The 22,863-nt window shown below is 28.2% G+C and overlaps 4 protein-coding genes across 4 annotated transcripts; 1 reads left to right on the top strand and 3 right to left on the bottom strand.

Annotated features, from left to right (window-relative positions):
• Positions 1–1,013: 1,013 nt before the first annotated feature.
• Positions 1,014–2,988, top strand: LOC128963240 (cytochrome P450 3A2-like). The gene is made up of 4 exons (XM_054309741.1): positions 1,014–1,117; positions 1,184–1,333; positions 1,412–2,765; positions 2,881–2,988. Exons 1-4 carry the CDS (start codon positions 1,014–1,016, stop codon positions 2,986–2,988), a joined length of 1,716 nt encoding a protein of 571 aa, XP_054165716.1.
• A 769-nt stretch (positions 2,989–3,757) lies between these two features.
• On the bottom strand, positions 3,758–4,300 carry LOC128963239 (TATA box-binding protein-like 2). The gene has a single exon (XM_054309740.1). The coding sequence runs from the start codon at positions 4,298–4,300 to the stop codon at positions 3,758–3,760; it is 543 nt and encodes a 180-aa protein (XP_054165715.1).
• A 2,030-nt stretch (positions 4,301–6,330) lies between these two features.
• LOC128963238 (uncharacterized protein F54H12.2-like) lies at positions 6,331–7,365 on the bottom strand. Its single transcript, XM_054309739.1, has one exon. The coding sequence runs from the start codon at positions 7,363–7,365 to the stop codon at positions 6,331–6,333; it is 1,035 nt and encodes a 344-aa protein (XP_054165714.1).
• A 1,859-nt stretch (positions 7,366–9,224) lies between these two features.
• Positions 9,225–10,669, bottom strand: LOC128963237 (uncharacterized). Its single transcript, XM_054309738.1, has 4 exons — positions 10,588–10,669; positions 9,875–10,171; positions 9,650–9,778; positions 9,225–9,562 (listed from the first exon to the last, which is right to left on the bottom strand). Exons 1-4 carry the CDS (start codon positions 10,667–10,669, stop codon positions 9,225–9,227), a joined length of 846 nt encoding a protein of 281 aa, XP_054165713.1.
• Between the last annotated feature and the right edge of the window lie 12,194 nt (positions 10,670–22,863).

The raw sequence follows: 22,863 nt of genomic DNA, 5'->3' as shown, positions 1-22,863 counted from the left end.
AATAAAAAATGAGTACAGTATTTTAAACAACAAGTTTTTAAGAAAATTACAATTTAACTAAAAGTCAAAAGAAAATTCTATTAAAATTCCCGAAAAGTATTAATACCAATAAAATAAATAAATATTGTAATAATTAAAAATAAATTTGAAAAAATAATATTTGAAACATTGACTTTTACATTTATATTTATGGAATTTAATAAATTATTTTTTTACTATAAATAAAAAATAATATACAAAGTAATATATTGAATATATTATTTTTATAATTATTTTTAATTGATATTTATTTTTTGATATGTAGTATATGATTTGATATGTATATAGTGAACTATTATTAGTGTTATGCATTATTATATAAATTATTTAAATATTTATTTAAAAAAAACTACTATTACAATTAAATGAATAATTGTTTTTTAATTAAATTATTATCTATATTTTTTCTAATCATCAAAATTAAAAGTATATTTATTTTATTAATTATTAAGCTACTTAATAATCAGAAAATGAATTATTTATATTGTATTTCTATTAATATATATTATAATTGTTATAAAGTTTATTAATTAAAAAAAAATTATATAATTAATATTATAAAAATAGATGTTAAATCGCCAATTCATTTATCGTATACTTACAATATTGTAATTTATAAATAGAGAAATAATCAATTAAATAATTTAGTTATAAAGTTTTAATAAATAAAATAATAAGTTTTTAATCTACACTAAATAATATTATTATACATATTATAATACAATAATAAAGTTCAGTAAGACCTTTGTGTACCTAAGTAACCTTGATAAATAAATAAATATTATTAATGCTTATCATACATATACTGTAGATTGCAATCACATTTCAAATACATTAAAAGTTTCAATTACAAAATATATTGCAATAATATTATCTTTGTAATAACTATATAAGCAGACTGTTTGAAAATTAGTTTGAATAAAAAATATTTAATTAATAAATTTCAAAAATTATAAATAATTAAAACAACAACAATGTCTATATTGATGACATCAATAATTACCGATTATTTAAGTCCAATTCAATGGATAGTTCTAACATTAATTACAATTGTTTCAGTGCTAACATACTATCATTTGTAAGTAAATAAAAAGTTATTTATTGGTATTTTAATAAAAAAGATAATATCATTACTACTAAATAGCAAATGGAAACGTCTATTAAGCTATTGGAGTGCACGCAATATTGACGGTCCAAAACCGTTATCCATTTTTGGCAATCTATTGGACAAATATTCAACAGCCAAACCCTTACTAGAGTTACAATGGTATCGACAGTTTGGTCGTCTTTACGGGTATGTAGAGTCTCTCTCACTCATTCACTCACCCACTTTCTCATTGATCAATCTAACCTCACTCCTCAAAATATACAGCACATACACGGGTCCACTGCACGATCTAACCATCGCTGACCCGGAGCTCATCAAACAAATACTGGTCAAAGATTTTCATCGCTTTCGCAATCGACGTGATGTGAGAATATCGGAGCAATCGTCTCGGGAACCGATGATGAATCACATGTTCTCTGCACGTGACGACACGTGGAAACGTTTGCGTGCAATAGCGTCGCCAACATTTACATCGGGACGACTCAGAAAACTGTTTGGACTGATAGGCGAGTGTTGCGATGATTTTGTCGACCATTTGGATGGGTTGGCCGAACGCCGGGAGCCGATTGATGCTAAAAAAGTTATGGGCCACTTGACTATGGATGTAATAGGCCGGTGCGCATTTGCTACCAAACCCAATACGTATACTGATCCCGACGACCAGTTTACACGATCGGCAAACAGTTTATTCTATATACCGTTGTGGCGAATAGTACTGTTGATTGTATTGCCCGCAAAGCTCATGAGTCAACCGTTTTTCTGGCGACGACTACTTAGGTTGGGTGGTGTCGACTTTTTTATCAACCTATCCCGCAAACTCATGGCACACCGGCGCCAAACAAATACCAAATACAATGACTTTTTACAGCTTCTAATGGATGCCGAACACAATAATAATGACAGTGTCGAGCACAGGGAGGCCAGCGATGCGAACGAAGCACATCACGTCAATGAAGGCGACGACGAACTGCGGGCAAATAGAGAAGCCCTGAGCAACGTTTCGGCCAAACGGTTGACTGAGGACGAGATACTCGGCCAGTGTTTCCTGTTTTTTATTGCCGGCTACGAAACAAGTGCGACAACACTGTCCTACTGTATGTATGAGTTGGCATTGAATCCCGAATTTCAGGAACGTCTATTTGAAGAGATTAACTGTGCGGTTGGTAAAAACGGGAAAATTGACTACGAATTACTGTCTAGTCTACCGTTTCTCGATTCCCTGATATCCGAAACACTGCGAAAATATCCACCTGCGCTGCGACTGGAACGGGAGGCCCAGGAGAACATAGATCTGGGAGATACCGGTATACAACTGGAAAAGGGTGCCCTATGCGAGATTCCTATCTATGCTATACATCACGATCCAGAGTATTATCCCGAACCCGACCGATTCAATCCCGATAGGTTTATGCCAGAAAATCGTCATCTACTCCGGCCATACACATACCTGCCATTTGGTGTCGGTCCCCGTAATTGTATTGGTATGCGATTTGCACTGTTGGAGGGAAAACTGGCGTTGGCTAAACTATCGCAACGGTTTCGGTTTAAACGAGTCCCGGAAACTGATGTACCCGTTGTCTTCAATATAGGAGAGGACGGAATCCGGGCCCGACGTCTAGTGATTGGCATTGAGAGACGGGACTCTAATATTTAATTAATTAATAGTTTATTTTACTTATATTATTATAACGTATTTACTAATTAAAAATACTAATATTAATGCTTATGAGTAGTTGGTACCTAAGGGTTCACATGAGGGAAAGCACAGTGCTTTCCCCCATATAGCTGTGTCACGGAGAGGGGGTTCACGTGATCACGTGACTCCACCTAACCTAACCTAAGTGAAGTACACCAATGACGTCACTACTACCTCTACCCAATCTGACCACCTACCCGAACTGACCACCTACCCGATCTGACCACCTACCCGAACCGACAACCTACCCGAACTGACCATCTTACCCGAACTGACCATCTTACCCGAACTGACCAACTACCCATAGTAACCACCTACCCGAACTGACCACCTACCCGAACTGACCACATACCCAAACTGACCACATACGCGAACTGAGCAACTACCCGAACTGACCAACTACCCGAACTGACCAACTACCCGAACTGACCAACTACCCGAACTGACCAACTACCCGAACTGACCAACTACCCGAACTGACCAACTAACCGAACTGACCAACTACCCGAACCTAACCCAACCTAACCTAACAGACCACCTACCTAAACTGACCAACTTACCGAACTGGTCAACCTTCCGATGTATTAGCGGAGAGGGGATAGCGGAAATCATGTGACCTAACATGAGTGTAGATGTAAACAAAATAAATATAAATACATTTATTTTTAAAATAATATTTATAATTTATTTACATTTTATTTATTTACAAAAGCGTTCATTAAATATTTTCTCTCTAAAATTTTTATCTAATACATATGATATATTTTCTTCAATTAGTTTACACTTATATTCATGAATACGTCTGTTAAAAACTATCCAATGCCAGTTAGATATACGAGCCTGTCTTGAAGCATATGACCAAACATACATAGTCTTTATCTGTATTTTGTCATCAAATCTAACTTTCTTCATATTTATTTGTTTATTAAGTAATCAAAGTATTTAAACATAAACTCTTCATATAATTCATTCAATGCTTTTCTAGTATAAACACCAGTCAATATCATTTTCCCTTTTCTAGTGAGAGTTATATGTCTTTTATTACCACAATTGATCCTCAAATGTGGAAATATTTCCAACTCATAATTACTGCTCCAATTAAATTGATTCATCAGTTTCTCTACATTCAAGTCGTTTTTCAGGTTATGTGACGCAGCAATGTTAGTCACACGTAAGTTATGTAATTTGATATCATATCCGAGTTTTTGTATTATGCGAGCAGTCTTTCGTAATGCTATTCGACCATCATTTTTTGATTTTGCACCCACACATACTAGTTTACCAGAGTCGTATATCATAACCGTGGCATTAGGGTTACGATACCGTTTAATTACTCTCACAAATGGGTAATTGTGATATACACAATTACAACAGTTGTTACACAATTTTCTTAAATCAATAAAACCAATCATATCAAAGAGATCAGCAGTCATCGAAACATTAGTTATCACAGGCATATTGATAATGCAAATTGTATTACTATAATAAATGTTGATGTAGTTATAAACTCATAAACTATTGCATCAACTATTACAAAAACAGTTGAAACAAGTTGTTTAACAACTATTGCTTCAATTATTGCAACATCTGTTGCAATAAGTAGTTTAACTACTATTGCAACAACAAATAGTGTATTACACTATCGTAAATCCTGTTTACTCTATAAAATATTAACTTATAAAAGCAAAGTGTATACACTATTATTGTATTAGTGTTTATTAGTTTTGTTATAACTGATTATTATTGTAAATTAAATTTTTCATCATCAAAATGGTTGGCAAAACATTGTTTCAAAAATCCATTTTCACCAAATCTGATGGTGAAAACAAATTTGACAAATTTGTTCGTGTATTGGAACACGAAAACGGTGAAAAATTTGTGGACATCCGACTGACTGTTTGCAATGATGGAGAAGATGTCTTCTACACCAAACATGGCGTTTATTTATATGGTAATGAATTCAAAGAATTGTTGAAAAAGATGGAAACCCAAGACTTTGGTTCTTTTGGAGATCTTCGAGTTATCTCATTCATGCATTTGAAAAAACAATTGTATTGTTTTAGTATCATTAGTAATGGTAACATTAAAAAATTAAATGTCATATTCCCTGAAATTGACATTATATTGTCATTGAAAGATGAAATCATTAAATATCTTAATTAAAGTAATTATTGTATATTATAAAACTAATATTGTAATAAATAAACAAAACAAATTAATTGAATAAAATAAATTTTATTAATAAATAAAAAATGTATAATTATTTACATTTTAATATGAAAACAAATAGTAATTTTTAATCCATTTCCACAATAGCTCACACTTGTGTTGAGCGCATCTCATATCAGATTTATCTGGTATGATACGTTCATGAAAATGACATGAACGGCCTCCATACATTCTCTTTAATGTTTTAAGACTAGGACATCTATACTGATTCAATTCAACGTAAGGTATAGCGCACATGTCCAATATATCCGCCAATTGAGAGCACTTAATTCCAATGTATGGCTTTTCTTTGCTTTTGATTTTCTCATACATCTCAATAATAATCTGTTTGGCATCCATTGTTGAGTTTTGTGTTATCTCAATGTTTACTGTACGTAACGATAGTCCCAATAAGTTGTTGGCCAAATAAAGGTTAGTAATCCGATCTTTCAATTCCATGTCTCTATAAGTTAGGTTTGTCTCACACAACTCAGACATTTTACAAGTGTGAGATATTATTGCAATTTCACGAGGTACAAAGATATTGTTATAAACAAAACCTTGTGCGTCCATTACACCACAGATTTGATTAATTTTGCTCATTTTAGAGATTAAGTTTGTTTACTATAAAAAGTAAGTCGTGTTCGTTGTTTAGAGGAAACCCTTCTTCTATAAAATAGCGCTCAATGCGATGTCTATATGTTGACGCAATATTTGCTAACGTACCATTAATTACGTTTACATCAGTCATAACAATAGGAAACTTTTCATTATAAATATCTTTTATTTTAATATATATTCTATAATAATCACTAAAATTTTTATACACATCTGATAAATGACATTTACCAGTTACATAATAATTTGGCAACACAATCATTAATGTGAGGATTAAAACCAAACACAGTTTGGATTTGTTCAAATGATCCGCCATTAAAATAATTAGTTAAAAAATAAATACAATATAATCCACAAGTATTAGAATATACACTTTGAAAATTAATACAGTTGTAATACCAACCGTTTACAGTATTGTCTTTTATAAAATTTAAGATATCATTATGTAGTGGTTGTAAACCAAATGAATCAAAATATATAATGATATCATTATTTGTTTTGTATACACTAACCCAGTGTTCCCCAGGAGAACTAGCTTTATCTGTATTAATAATAACACCACTATCTTTTGGTATAATATTTGGTAACATATCTCTCGGATATGTACCATAATATTTATTACAATTTTTAAAATAGTTATTTATTTGTAATGTATTCATATTTATTGAAAATTTTTATTAGCAAATCTTGAGCTCTCTATTTCTACACAACTATCATATTCGCAGAATATGATTGCAGTTACAGTCTCTTGTATAGGGTAGGCAAACTTTAGTTCAACTCGTAAGTTACCTCTAACCACAGTTGATACATAACCACTTTTTGCTACTCCATCAGATAAATCCGGTGTAAAATTGAATCCAAATAGTGTATAACCTTCAGCATACTCTTCCCGTGTTATGTCAATATCTGTTGAATGTTTGATTTGATTTGCTGTTTCAAATAATCCAAAGTATTCACGCATATATTTTTTATTTGTAAAGTCTGGTGTGTATGGTCTGTGTGGATATTGAGTCCCATCAACATAGCAAGCAATGTGTCGGATATTGTAATTTTTAAAATAAAATGGGTTCATATTATATGAACCATTATATGCTTCGTTACTAACAAAACCAATATATATTTTTCTAGGAATCACTCCATTGATGACATTATTTAAATAACAATCTAATGTGTCTTTAGCTATAATTGATGTCTTTACTTCCTTTCGTGTAATAAAATAGCGGGCATTAGCACTTTCAAGTGCTCTATTGTGTGCCACAACTACTTGTGGGTTAACAATAGATTTATGCATAAACAATCTTACGTCCATTATTTCAACTGTTGGTATCAATGTTTTATCATAAATTAAATAAAACTTGGGATCTTGTGGGTAAATTTTAATATTCAGTGTGACCCCTCCAAGTAAAGACTTTACTTGCGATGCTAAATCAATGTGCAAATTGCCATACATTTCGACTTCACACCCGTCAGATAATGAGTTACCTGACGGTCGTATACGACTACTTCTTATCTCATTTACCGAATCCATAGGTGTCTCATCTTTATGCCAAAATGCAGTCTCTAAATGTGTATTTCTAGCATCACTATTACTGTTAAGAAGAGTGTCAATATATGACACATATGAATAATTCACTGATGATGTTGTAACAGTTGTTTGACCAATATTTACATCAATTTGTTTAATAAATGAATGCATTAAATAATTGATTGGAGATATTAGTTTCCAGTCTTCTGCTTTAACTTCAGGTGTTGTTGATACAGTAGACTTTTGTAATTTAAATTTTAAACATAAATAAAGTTCACTTTTGCTTAAGTTAATATATTCATTTAAGCCTGTATGTATTTCAAATTCAATAGTATTTGTTGAATTAGATAATGTACTTATTGGACGGTGTTCAGTTTGAACATCACGTTCAATCATTAGTTGTGTTGGTGGTACTCCAAACACATCCATTTCTGGAAGTGTCATTAGAGATGATAATTCGTGTATTGTAGACATTTTTAGTATTTTCTTTGTTTTTCTTAACTGTTTTACGTCTTTTATAAGATTTTAGTTTAGTTTTAACTTTACGTTTACGTCCTAAACCTTTTTGTTGTCTAACATTAGAAACTTTATTTTTAACATCTGTTAAAATAGTATCAGCTGATCTTATCAACTGATTTGTGCCGGCTTCTTTGAATGATTTACCAGATAGTATATCATTACCAATACCGTTAAATGCATCCCATCCTTTATTTGCTACATATTTTAATGCAGGTTTAATGTGTTTAAATATTTTACCAAATATACCATTACCGGACTGGTATCTATGCCCAGCATAAGATACAATACCGTTACCGGCTTGGATTTTATAGTAATCAATATATGGATTATTCATACTTTAATAAAATGCAATGTTATAGTTACTCTACCAAATTTAAATGGTATAGATAAACCACTATCATCTTTTATAGATATTTCAAGTGTTTCAAATTCATTGAGTCTTACAGGTCTATATTGAGGTCTTTCATAATTTAAATGTACTGTATCTCCAAATTTATATTTACGCGGTATTTCAACTACTCTCAGTAGAGGTGCAAATGTATCACCAACTAGTGATGGGTATACAATATCACTATATAAATATAGTGAATGAAAACCACCACTAATCTCTACGGGATGAAAGCCTTTAATAGTATTTTTATTTTCAATTCCATTGAATACTATATTAACTAAGCTATTGCTACCATAATAATAATTATGTGTAGCTTTTCTATCTTTTAATCCTAAAATGTTTTCAATTTCGTCACCCAAGTCAGGAAATATTTTAACTACACTTTCAACTATACCAACATTAATTGTAATAAAATTATTAATCTCATTATAAACTAATTTTGGTGGTTTAATATCAGTAAATAAAGTCAAAATATTGTTAATTTCATTAACTAATTTCTGTGGTGTTTCATAATAACCAGCTTTAAGTGTAAACTTATCATCATATTGATTAGACTTATCACCATATATACGGCCCATTTCATCAAATAATGTAATTTTATGATCATTTAATATATTATACCATGATTTGGTATAAGTTATTTCAGATATACCAACACACCAACTATCATCAAGTTTAACTGTTTTGCCTAATTTTGTTCTAAAATCAGACATTGTATTGTCAAATGTTTTGACATTATTAACTAAAGTAATATATTTACTCATTATTCACAAAGTTTTATTTGTGTATTGTTATCAAAATAACAATTCCAAATAATTTTTTCTTTATCTCTTAAAAATAATAATACAACAACAAATATAATAAATAAAATAAAACACAATATGTTAATTAGTAAACAATTCATTTTTATTTTTAAAATACAGTATCAGAGCCTTTTATAACATTTTTACATAGTTTAAGTTTAGGGTTAGGCATTATATAACCAATACAACTAGTTAAAATAATTGCCCATAAATTTTTGTTGCCAATTTCAAAAGTTAAGTTAATTAAGCTTACAAATATTACAATTGTCATTAATGACATTTGAATAGTAAACAAAATTAATTCAGTTTTACACAATTTATTTAGTATAGACATCTTGAATGCTATCAATCCAACTGTTGTATTCTTCCGGATAGTTCAACCACTTAACAAAATACTGTCTACGACCACGTCTAACACGACTTCTAATAACTCTTTCAATACGGTATAGATTTTCTTTGATCTTTTGGATCTCTTGTGGATAAAATCGCTGTTCAATAATATTTCCTTGTCCATCACTTAGTCTAAACACATATTGATTATCACCTTTTATAGTCTTTACTACAGTAAAGACTTGATCAGTCCAGTTAGGGTAATAACCTTTATCAAATTTAGACATTTCGTACACTTTACGTACTTTATCTCCTGTAGCGACATCTGGTGTTTTAAACTTTTTAGATTTAACATATAAGTTATTGTATACTTGTTTTGTATTTTCTGTAGTCACCTCAATAGGTGACATACCTATAGATCTGTGATATGATGTATTGTATGCTTTAACAAGTTTTTGTAGTACATCTACATATCTTCGCGAACCATTAGCAGTAAAGTATTTAAACATACGTGACTTTAATGTACGATTAAAGCGTTCAACTATAGCACATTTTATTTTATAATCATTTGAGTGAAAGTAGTTGACTCTATTTAATTTTAGATATTTTTGAAATATTTCATTTAAAAACTCTTTACCTTTATCTGTACGTAAAGATAATGGTTTTCTGTTTTTAAATAATGTTTTAAAAGCATTTGTAATGCTTTTACCAGTTTTTACTTTCAATGGAACAGTAAATGCAAATTTAGAAAAGCAGTCAATTACTGTTAAAATATAATTATATTTATCATTTTTATTAGCAAATTCTCTCATATCAGCTAAATCTGCTTCCCATTGTTCATCAATATATGTCACAACAATTGGATTTCGTATAAATTTTCTGTGTACTTGTTTATGTAGAGTATAAGTTAACTCTCCTTTTAACCAATCTTTTACTAATTTTAATGTTATATTTGGATTTAATTGTTTAGCAGTTTTATACAAATTATTTACACCACTAAATGATCCACTATTTTGTGGATCATAATATATTATATTCAACAACTCATTTATATTTTGATCCATTGTATAGATTTTTTAGATTTAGATTTTTTAACAGTCTTTTTATTTACTACTTTTTTAACAACTTTTTTGTTAGGTTTATGAACTTTTGTAGTAACTTTGCTTTGTTTTTTAGTTGTACTGATTAAATTATTTTTAATTAATACTTTAAAAACCATATCTTCTATTATACTTAGAAATGAATTATTAATATTCGGCAAATTATTTTTAATATTGTTATCATTTGTAACATTGTCAACAATGTTTTTAGTTACTAATGTATTTTGTTTAATTTTTTCAAATGGTTTACTATCCACACTCATTGAAGATATATCCATATCGATGTCATCATCACTATCATTAGTAACCAATTCAACTTTTCTGAATGACATTATTTTGTTATTAATTCGTATACAGTTGTTAGTAACGGTATTAACCACATCCAAGCGTTTCCTTTTTGTACAACACTTTTACAAGTTTTTAAACTTTGTTTCCTTTCAAACTTTTTAAGTAAAAGTTTTTTACTTTTATTCAATTTTTTAGTTTTTATATTTCCTTTTATAACATTTAATCCAATTTCTTTTATAGCTAAATATACTTTTGGGTCTTTAGCTAAATAATTCAATAATGTTTTTTGTGTTTTCTTACATTTTATTTTAGAAACAAACTGCAAGTCTCTAAAATATTTTTTCAAATTATCAGACATTACTTAGGTATATAGCAAATAATTTTCAATTTATTATTAATTGGTATAATATTTGTTTGTACTCTATATTTTTCAGGTGTATCCTGTTTTAGGTCTACTTTAATATAACCATATTGAACAGATGTGGCGTCAGTATACACTTCTATAAAGTATTTTGAGTTTTCCGGATATATCTGTGAGGCTAAGCTAATTATCTGTCTTTTATCTCTTGGGTTTTTAAGCAATATCAAATAGTGACAATTTAAACTAATTGTCCTCATTTGGGACCCTTGATGAAATATATTTTGTGATATAAATATCACACTTATATTCATATGATGACTACCTTTAGTAAATAAATTTGCTAATTTAACATTATTTCCCAACTCAGTCATCAAATCATCAATAACTATGAGATGAGGTTTAATCTCTTTTACTTCTTCTTCATTGGGTAGGCCTTCAATATATTGTATATCACAGTCAGCAATAGATTTAGTGTACAATTCTTGCCATTGTCCGTATGCCCACACAATTTTTAACTTATTTGGTATATCAGTAAAATATAAAGTTTGTTTATAATTCTCCAATATATTTCTAAGTAGTACAGTTTTACCACTACTTGTAGGTCCAGCGACCATACAAGTGAATGGGTGTTTAAATGAAATGTGTTTTCGATCCACTTTAATGCAATTCATTTTAAATAAAACATAGGTTTAATAATAAAAAAAATTTATTCATCTTTTATAAAATTTTATACATTTGATTTTGTATCAAATTTCCATTCACAGGTAGCCAATTCAGACAAGTATTTTACTAATTTGTTAGTATCTTCTGTTATACCATTTTTATGTCCAATTGCAGTCAGTCTATCGACGATGATTTTCATTCCCGGCTCTGACAACATATAAAATTTCATGTTTTTTAGCCGAATCAATTCAGTTTGAATGCACTGGTCTTGTTTTGGTCTCTTTAACGGTGGCTCTGAAATAATATAAAAATTTTAATATATAATTAATAAAATATATTAATATAAAATACAATACCTTCCAATAGTTTTCTTAAATAACTGTCTTTAAAGTGTCGTTTAGCCATACTTGTTAATGAATATAAAATAATTTTATTAAAAACATTACTTTATATAGTCAATTATGACCTCAATATGTATTCTTAGTTTTATATTTAGATATTTATTTATAGTTGATGTAAATAAATTAAACATAAAAATAGTTTTTAATCACATTTTATTTAAAATAATTTCAAATAATTAGTACAATAATATAAATATAAATAGTATTAAATAGTTTTAACATATTATTCATAAAATCCATAGGGGACAGTTTGATAAATAGGGTGTCCCCTAACAATTCTACGTTTTTCAGATACTGCCTGATATATCTTATTTACTTTATTTGTTGTCACGTTGTGCAGTTTATCTGAACGGAAACATAATTGTGGAGCCAGTGTTGTGATTGGTGTATTGTTAAAGTAGTGTTGAGCAGTCTCTTTAACTCTTTCAAAGTTTATTTTATGCTTTACTTCCTCAGTGATTGAAATGCCTTTTACTTTTACTTTTTGAATCACACGGCCATCACCAGTAACGACCTGATAACCATAGTTTTTGGGTCCACATGAAGTAAACGAATTGATATACGACCCTTCTTTGTAATCTTTTTCTATTTCATCGGTCATATCACCCAAGAAATCACCGATCGGAGGGTCGTACCACCCTTTGGTAGGGTCGTGTCGATAGATTACAGAGTCTGTATCGAAATACAAGACCCGTCCCTTTGCTGAGCTTTCAATATTGTGTAATTCACGATATAAATGAATACGAGCATTACCGGTGACCATCGAGGCCAATGCTATGTTTGTATTGCCAGCAGATGAATAGTTGTCGTCAATGTATTGGTAATTGACTAAAATAGTCTCATCATTGGGCATAATTTCTCCTAAAGTATAGTATAATAAATAAATATTTTATATTAATTTATTATGTTTTTATAATGTATTTTAACAAACCTTTTATTTGTATTTTAGCATCAGATATAATACTACGGTATGCGTCATATGTTTTGCAAAGTTTAGTTTGTTTTTGATTGGGTCTTTGGGCTAGTTTTCCCCACAAACTATTCAACATTAACTTTGCAATGAAGCGGAGACCAGGATTTGGTGACATCTTATTAAACTCTAAATCCACACCTTCACGACTCTGATACTCACTGATGTAGTTTCGCTTTAACTCATCAGTAGTACAATTGTCAGGCCATCCGCTTGCCTCGGTCTTAAGTTTAAGCCATTGTTGTATGTATGGCTTAAATATTTCATTTGTTTTGCGTTCGTAATGCAACACTTCATATATTTTGAGAATTTTATATCCCATTTCTATTGCTAATTTAAGCTCTTCAGAGTACCAAGTACTGCTGATAGCTCTCTCTTTATCGCTATGACTACATTTGTTAGGGCTCATATCTTTTGCACATTGATTGCATAATGCAAACACTAACTTTTTGGTCTCTGATTTTAATGGTAATACAGGAATGTATAGATCTTTAGGTGGTAATACTTTACATTTAATGAATCCAAAGTAATTATAAATTGAGGTGTCGATAAATTTACTGATTATAGATGGATGACCAATAGGGTATTCGCATTTTGAAAGTACAGTCGGATACAGACTGCACACATCTTTATATTTAATCAACTCTGTACCGGTACTGTCGGCGTTGAAGTACAAATTGTTTGTACGACCACCATAAAACGACTCACGTATGTTTGCGTGACCTATTTTGTCAATTGTTTTATAGTATGCCATACGTTTTTTGTGGAATGCTTTGAACTCAACATCAGTTGTCAACAGTTTATCGAAGTCGTGCTCCCAAATAGATGTCACTTTGAAACCTCTAGACTTGTAATATGTTTCCTAAAAATATATAAATGTAAGTAAAATTGTATAAATACAATTATTTATATAAATACCTTTTCAATTGTTCGTTGATAATCTTTAATAGGATCTACTTGCTCATTGCCATCATAGGTGTTTCTAAGGCTAAACAGATGGGTACATTTTTGACATCCATGCCAATAGCAACCATTGAACTCAAATATCTCTCCGAGTACACCATCTCGAATACACCCATCAGCATAGTTCTGACCAATTCTCATCTCTCTGCAGATTTTTACACCTCTCTTCTCCTCCATCCAATCAAGCCATACATTACCTTTGTTTGACTTATGTCGTCCATCGATATAACCGTTGATAGGTGTGACACCAATCATATTGTCTTTTAGAATTTTAGCTCTAAAATACTCCAGTCCAACACCGGCTAATGTGAATCTACGAGTTATGGGGTCCAAACCAGTGAAGTTTTTGAACAGTTTGCGGAACTCCATCACCGCAATTGTGAGTACTATTACATCATTTAAGCAATACTTTTTGATTTGTTGTTCAAAGTTCCATATGTAATTGTTTGCTTTGAAGTCATTATACCACTCCACACACTCTTTTGAAGACCTCATTTCATCAATGCCAAAGTGTTTGATATCTGGTATTTCACCAGAGTAGTCGTAATTCTCTTTTCTGTTGAAGTGATGGGGAAAAAATCCTTTGCTGACAATGTTTTGAAAGCCAAACGATTTTGGCAGTGAAGCCAGTGGTTGTTGGAAATAACTCAACGAGTCTATGAATGATGTGTTGTTGTTTGTAATTTTAAGTATTTTCATACCATTCATAATTATATCACTCGGATCACCAAACTGTCTTCCAAACATTTCCTGAAATATGAAGTGACCATCATATCCTCGGAAATTGTGTGCAATTACGTATAGCTGTGCTTTAATTTTTGAAGCTCTTACAGCGACATCTTTGAATAAATAGTCTGAAAACTGTTCGACTACATTTTCTTTATAGAATGTACGGATACCATATCCGCACACTTTACATCCGTCATTTGGTTCATCAATTGAGACATCGCATCTTTTCGCCATTTGTTGGTAATCCCAACACTTGTCGCAAACACATACTGTGTAAAATATTTGTAATTAGTTGTAATTTCTTAAAATGATTATATAATAACTTACATGAAATGAGTAGATTAGGTTTGTGATCATAAAAACCATTATTTTGAGCTATCTGTTCACTTTCAATATCAAAACAAACTATTAGTTTGTTTTCTTTGTCTTCTTTTTCCAGTTTTTCTATATCCAAAGGTTTTATATAACAAAAATGCGGTGTTTCTTTGTAATACACACTACATTTTGTACATTTTAGTTGATAGCAAACATGTTTTGCTCTTCTATGAGTTGAGTATTCAACATTACAAGTACTACATATTTTTGATTTTACTTTGCAGATATTGTTAGCTTTGTGATTATGATAACATTTATCATTTGCGTAACTACGATTGCATAAATCGCAGTCTACTTTATCACTGTTAACGTCACACTTTGGATATGTTGAGCAGTAGTTGCACACATATTTACATGAATGATTTATTTTCTGATGTTTTGTTAAGCAATACTTACACAGATCAGATATTTGTGTGTAAGCATTGATGTCTTTAATAAAATTATAATGTCCAGTGTTTTTACCGTAGTCGATGTGCTCCATAAATAATTTGTTGGGAAAATCTATAGAGCCTTGAAATAGATAATTGTCGACATTTGATGAGTCGACAATTATCAACTGTAATCCACTTGAACCATCAGTTAATTTAATAGTGCTGAGATACTCCTGCATTTGATTCCAATGTTTTTCTCCAAAAGGTTTGTTGAAATCAAGACCGGCCAAATTACACAGCTTTTCCGATTCTTCTTTTTGATATTTGTCGGAATTATTGTTAGCAGTAATTTTTCTCCACCTACTGTTTCCTCGAAGTGTTTGATTAGTAAAACTTTCGACAAACCACATAACACCAACCCAAACAGCTCTATAACCGCAACCGACATCTGAAATTATATGAATAAATATATTTGTAAATATTATAAAAATAAATATATAATCTTTTAAATACCATTTTTGTTATCAATCCTAACAATGCATTTTATACGTTTACTCCTTTCATCTGAAGTTTCTGGTGGTAAATGTCTTTTGTTTTTCATATTAGGTCCTGATCCCTGTGGTGCTTCAGTTACATAGATTTTCATTTTAAATACAGAAAGTAAAAACTCTGTATTAGATTGTATTAGTCCAAAGATTTTGTTGGCAAACTCATGTTTATCAAATTGTGAGATTGCTTTTCCACCCATATATAATGGTTTATTCAAGCCCTGTGCTTCAATTATCACACTATAATAATCGCCAACATTGTGGTTACGGAATGCCGGTCGCACCAATGACTCATACATCTCATCAATTTGATCATTTAATTGAAGTAAATTATCAATTGAACCCAAATTGTGTTGAAAGCGGATGTCTTTACGGTGTTCTTGCCGTTTAAATTTAATGTATGAATGAGATGACTCATTCAATACATGAAACTTGACCAATTGTTTAACTAAACAAAAATTTTAATTATAATAATTGCATAATAAGTTATTTAATTTTTAATACATACCTGTATTGTCATTGTTGTCATTGTTGTCATTGTTGTCATTGTTGTCATTGTTGTCATTGTCGTCATTGTCGTCATTGTCATTGTTGTCATTGTCGTTGTTGTCGTTGTTGTCGTTGTTGTCGTTGTTGTCGTTGTTGTCGTTGTTGTCGTTGTTGTCGTTGTTGTCGTTGTTGTCGTTGTTGTCGTTGTTGTCGTTGTTGTCGTTGTTGTCGTTGTTGTCGTTGTTGTCGTTGTTGTCGTTGTTGTCGTTGTTGTCGTTGTTGTCGTTGTTGTAGTTGTTGTCATTGTTGTCATTGTCATTGTCGTTGTTGTCATTGACAGGTATGTAGTCGGGAGGTGTGTCCATAAGTGAGTCCTGACTTTCCATATACGACTCATCAGCACCAGCACCATCTTGTACTGGTAAACCATAATTATTGTTTACCAACAAATCAAGGTTTACATAGAAGTCGTCACTGAAATCATCGTTAAATATGTCGTCATTTACATCAAGTATTTCGTCATCCATTGATTCTCTAGGGTCTGGAATTGCGTCATCCATAGATACCACCATTGACTCGACCATAGGGACCGCCAATGACTCGACTATAGGAACCTCCGACTCGACCATAGATACCGGCATTGTCTCGACCATAGGGACTTCCGTCTCGACCATTGGCTCCGGGATAGCTTTGTTGTTGTCCATTGCGTTGAATTGATCGATAAAAATAATAGTTGAAATACTGAAAAGTATACTTTTATAAAATTTGTTAAAATATTAGATTTTATAAAATAATATATTATTTTATAATTAATTAATAAAAATAATTTTTTATTTTTATTAATTAATTATTATTTATTAAATTTTCTGAATATTTTTCTATTTATTTTTTCTATTTATTTATTTTAAAAGAAAAATATTTTTCTAAATATTTTTTGAAGTTTTTTTTTGAAGTTTTTTTTTGAAAAGTTTTTTTTAAACAGTTTTTTTTTGAAGTTTTTTTTGAAAAGTTTTTTTTTTGTAGTTTTTTTTGAAAAGTTTTTTTTTTTGTAGTTTTTTTTTTAAAAGTTTTTTTTTGAAAATATTTTTTTTTTGAAAAGTTTTTTTTTTTAGAAAAGTTTTTTTTAAAAGTTTTTTTGAAAATATTTTTTTTTGAAAATATTTTTTTTGAAAATATTTTTTTTGTAAAGTTTTTTTTTTGAAGTTTTTTTTTGAAAAGTTTTTAAAAAAAAAAATTTTTTTGTGCTTACTTTATTTTTTTATATAAATAATCACAAATTATAAATTCAAGACTCAGTTATACACTGATATCTTCCACTGGCGAGTTAATTTGATGTATGTTTGAATACAATGCTAGCCTCAATCCAATGTATTCCGTACTACAGTCTATAAGACACTAATTTGTTAATTTGACCGCTTATTTGTTAATTTTTCATAATTATTTTTTTTATTAGCTTAAACTACACATTTTTAAGCATCTTTTAAGAATAAAAAATTTTAATTTTAATTACAATTAAAAAAGTTATTAACAATTTAAGTTAATTAATATATACAGTATATGTATTACTATTGCTATACAGTGTGTACATACTATTTCAATACAGTGATGTCATTATATTACATGTATTGTATGCAATAGTTAATGTTAGTTCGGGTAGTTGGTCAGAACGGGTAGTTGGTCAGTTCGGGTAGTTGGTCAGTTCGGGTAGTTGGTCAGTTCGGGTAGTTGGTCAGTTCGGGTAGTTGGTCAGTTCGGGTAGTTGGTCAGTTCGGGTAGTTGCTCAGTTCGCGTATGTGGTCAGTTTGGGTATGTGGTCAGTTCGGGTAGGTGGTCAGTTCGGGTAGGTGGTTACTATGGGTAGTTGGTCAGTTCGGGTAAGATGGTCAGTTCGGGTAAGATGGTCAGTTCGGTTAGGTTGTCGGTTCGGGTAGGTGGTCAGATCGGGTAGGTGGTCAGTTCGGGTAGGTGGTCAGATTGGGTAGAGGTAGTAGTGACGTCATTGGTGTACTTCACTTAGGTTAGGTTAGGTGGAGTCACGTGATCACGTGAACCCCCTCTCCGTGACACAGCTATATGGGGGAAAGCACTGTGCTTTCCCTCATGTGAACCCTTAGGTACCAACTACTCTTATGTAAATCAATAATATTGTTTATTAATACATTTTATTAGTGAAACAAAATTAATTATCTGTTATTTGTGTTTTTTACTAATTAATGTTATAAATTAAATATGACAAATTATAGTCACAATTTAATAGCAATCATATTGAGTCAACCAATTAATATTTTACATATTAATGATAAAAATTAAATTTAGTAAAAGAAATGATTAATAAATAAATAAATAGTAAACTTAGGTTTAAAAATTTAAGTCTAATATTATCAGATTAACTGCTTAATAAAATAGACACTAAATATTTATAATAAGTTAAATTTTTTATGTTATCTTGTCTTTAAGTAGTTTAGATTATATAAGCAATTAAAAAAATATTTATTTTCTGCTTGTATTATATCATATATAATTTATATGTTTTAAAAATTTTATTACTATTAAAAAAATATTGTTTCCTAAGATATTTTATAAATGTTTTTTTAAAAGTACTAAATTTTTAAAAATATATAATGGAAGCATAAAAATATTTTTTTAAATATTTTATATAATCAAAACTACTTAAAGGCAAAACATTTATAAAATATCTTATGAAATAATAATATTTGTTTACTATATTAAATTTATAATTAAATAAATATTATTGATAATAAAATCAATAATTTATATTAAATATTTATATGTATATTTTGCTAAAATAATTTGTAAACTGACAAATTCAATTGTTAAATAAATACTTAATAATTAAATCAATATATATTTTAAACAAAATAATATAAAATAAACATAATTTATTTTAACTAATAAGTTATACAAAGTAATGATTTTTAATAGTACTTTAAATTACATTAAATATAATGTTTTAAATGATCTGGTATATATTTGTATTGTTTTATTTTTTAAACATATATTCAGTAAATACTGTAATATAATATATTTAATAATTAATATAAATTATATTTTATAATAGTTAACAAAATTTTACATTTCATTATGTGTAACATTAGTATAGTTAACTAATAAATTAATAATTAAGAAATATAAATAATGAATATTATAAATTTAACACATTTAATTGTTGCAACTAATCAAGTAATTGTATATATAAAATATATTATTTTTTAAAAATTAAAATTATATTTTTATAATATTAGCATCTTCCTTTTTTAATATATAAAAATCAAAATACATTAAATGGTTTTGAGGGCAAACTATTAGAAACATTAAGTAGCAAGTTAAATTTAAAATACAAATTAATTTATTGCAATCATCAATGGGGTTCATTGGGACCCAATAATACATGGAATGGTATTATTGGTAAAGTTATATCAGAGGTAATAATATTTTTTATTAATAGAAAATATCTGCATATTATTATTGAATATTATTTATTATAGTTATTATCTTTAAAAAACTGTTTAAATAAAAATAATAAATATTTATTTGTTAATATTATTATTAGCAAGCTCATATTGGTATTGGCGAACTAAGTGTAACCTATGATCGTCAAAAATATGTTAGTTTTACATATCCTTATTATGTATCTCCCCATACGTTTGCTGCACCGGTATTTAATTTAAGCAAAACAGTTTCAATGTTTTATCATCCATTTGATTGCTATATATGGTTTACAATATTACTATCTATTATTACAATATATTTTATTAATATGCTTATTAATAGACTATATGAGACAAATTATAATTACAATTTTTTAGCAACAATATTAAGTCAATCAATTAATGTTAATATTATTCACTGGGAGTTAATACCATTATTCATAATATGGATAATATCGTGTATAGTATTAAGAACACAATATTCGACAATTATGTCGGCCATAATGACTGTCCCATTAACTACCAGTCCTATGGAGACAGTCAACGATCTATTAGATGCAGTGAAAAATAGAAAAATTAAATTGTTATTTAAACAAAAAACAACATTTCTACACCACTCTATATTAACTATGGTAATTTAAAAAAAAATTATTAAAATTTTAATATATGATATTATTCTATTAAAAATTATTTTGTTGACATTTTTTTAATTTAATTATAGTTAGATGCCAACCATAATAATAATAATAATAAACTTTACGTTCAATATATTTATAATAGAAGTACGGCATTTAAAATGTTGAAAAACAACCATGGTCATTATACTATTGTTGGAAATCTCGATGTACTCGACTATGATATACGTACTAATGGTCTAAACTATATATTACCCCCCAATCATAAAGACTCGACATTTTTCAATAATTTGTTAGGCATTGCTTTAAGCAATAATATCAAACAATATGTTCATCTGTTTAATAAACTGTATGTTTTAAGAAAATTAAATACATATTGAAATGCAATTATTATTATTGTTTTATTATTAAATTTATCTATTTTATTAGCTATTAAAATTGTTTATTGTTTTTTAATTTCAATAGATTATCCCAAATAAATTGTGGTGGATTAATTGATTATTGGAAAAATGATTTCTACATTAAACACACAAAAATTACAGACAATTATTATTCTCATATTAAATCTCTTAATGAAGAAAATGATTTTCAATCATTAAATTTGCTTCAATTAGAGTATTCATACTATTTATGTTTATTTGGTTTATGTTTTGCAGTATTTATATATTTAATTGAATATATTTATATTAGACTAGAGATTCACTTATTTAACAAAATTATCCAAAAAACAACACCGAAATCAATACATACAAAACGGACTTAAGCTAGAAGTGTACAACAAAATAAACCGTAACCGACACCCAAACTGAAACTGAATTAAACCACAAACACTAACTTTATTAAATAAAATTAAACATTAATATAGATTACTGTATTAAATGTTAATATAATAATAATTTCTTACATAAAATATTATATATTTATAGTCTATTGATTGTCCACTACTGGACATAGTTTCTACCGATGGTTTCAATAATTGTTTATATATTAATAATTATTATTACAACACATTATTATCGAATTAATTCATGTAATATTGTCGGCCATTAGTTATGTAACACTTGTATGAATTCATAAAATATAAGTATTATATTATTAACTATTATATATATATTAATAATATATGTAAATTAAGCATGCTAATTTAACAATTAAATTTAATAATAATAATTATTATTATAACAATAAATGATTTAAAAACTCTGAATTTATACCATAGACTTTGTGTTAATTGGATTAAACTTTTTATATTTGTTTAATACCATTATGTGTTTTGTTGTTATTTATTTTATAGACTTTATTTAAATTTCATTTATTATATTTTATGTAAATCTGTTATATTGTATGTTTTAGTAATAATATTAATAATTATAAAAATTAATTACTAATGATTTATAAATTAAATTATTGTGTTTTTTGTTGTTGTTATCATAATAAAAGTTAGCATTTATTTATATTACTTGTATATATTTTATTATTGTATAGTTACAAAAAAATGTAAATAAATAAGTTATTTTTAAAATTATTAATATAATTCAATATTACTATTATATTATAAATTCATATAAAAATTATTATTATTATATATTATTACTTATATTATTATACCGGTATGTATTTTATAATACAATACATTACAATAAAATATTAACTCTAAAATTTAATTAAATATTGTAAAATTTCTGTATAATACTGTAATTAAATTTTTTTAGTTATTTTTCTTTAATAAAATAAAATATATAACAAAATTAATAAAATATTTGTTTACTTATATAATTATTTTAAATATTTATTTTGAATAAAAATGTATTTTTACTTAAGTATTAGTTATTTAGTATAAATAAACAGCTAAACGTATATTATTTTAATTAAATTTTTATATATTCAATAGTATTATACATAATATTAAATAAATATTGTTAACTGTAATACATCTTATATTAAGTATTTTTATAATAATTTTGTTTAGTTATTTTGCTTTAGTAATATATGAAATTATAATAAATGTTATTAAAGTATTTTTTATAATTGTTTTTATATAGATATAATTATTTTTAAAATTAGAGACTAATTATAATTTCAAATACAACTCAATTGAAAAATGAATTTTAATTTATCACATTTACTCGTAGCAACTAATTATGTAATTAGAAAATAAAATAAATTATTAATATTTTTTTATAATTTTTAAATATTTTGTACCAGGATCCTCCATTTAGTAATTTTATAAATAAAACTTATTTAACCGGTTTTGATGGCTATTTGTTACATACATTGAGTAGCA

The sequence above is a fragment of the Oppia nitens genome, unplaced genomic scaffold, assembly GCF_028296485.1.
Source record: "Oppia nitens isolate AA-2021 unplaced genomic scaffold, nextdenovo-longstitch-racon4-pilon3 scaffold7_pilon_pilon_pilon, whole genome shotgun sequence".
Classification (NCBI taxonomy): Eukaryota; Metazoa; Arthropoda; class Arachnida; order Sarcoptiformes; family Oppiidae; genus Oppia; species Oppia nitens.
This window is presented reverse-complemented; position numbering and strand designations above follow the sequence as displayed.

Coding starts and splice junctions, on each gene's coding strand:
- LOC128963240 (XM_054309741.1), top strand. CDS start 1,014: ATGTCTATATTGATGACATCAATAATTACCGATTATTTAAGTCCAATT. Junction 1,118..1,183: donor GTGCTAACATACTATCATTT/GTAAGTAAATAA, acceptor ACTACTAAATAG/CAAATGGAAACGTCTATTAA. Junction 2,766..2,880: donor GAATCCGGGCCCGACGTCTA/GTGATTGGCATT, acceptor GCTTATGAGTAG/TTGGTACCTAAGGGTTCACA.
- LOC128963239 (XM_054309740.1), bottom strand. CDS start 4,300: ATGCCTGTGATAACTAATGTTTCGATGACTGCTGATCTCTTTGATATG.
- LOC128963238 (XM_054309739.1), bottom strand. CDS start 7,365: ATGCATTCATTTATTAAACAAATTGATGTAAATATTGGTCAAACAACT.
- LOC128963237 (XM_054309738.1), bottom strand. CDS start 10,669: ATGTCATTCAGAAAAGTTGAATTGGTTACTAATGATAGTGATGATGAC. Junction 10,172..10,587: donor ATCTTCAATGAGTGTGGATA/GTAAACCATTTG, acceptor CATTAAAATTAG/TAAAAGATTGGTTAAAAGGA. Junction 9,779..9,874: donor ATCTTTACGTACAGATAAAG/GTAAAGAGTTTT, acceptor AATGTGCTATAG/TTGAACGCTTTAATCGTACA.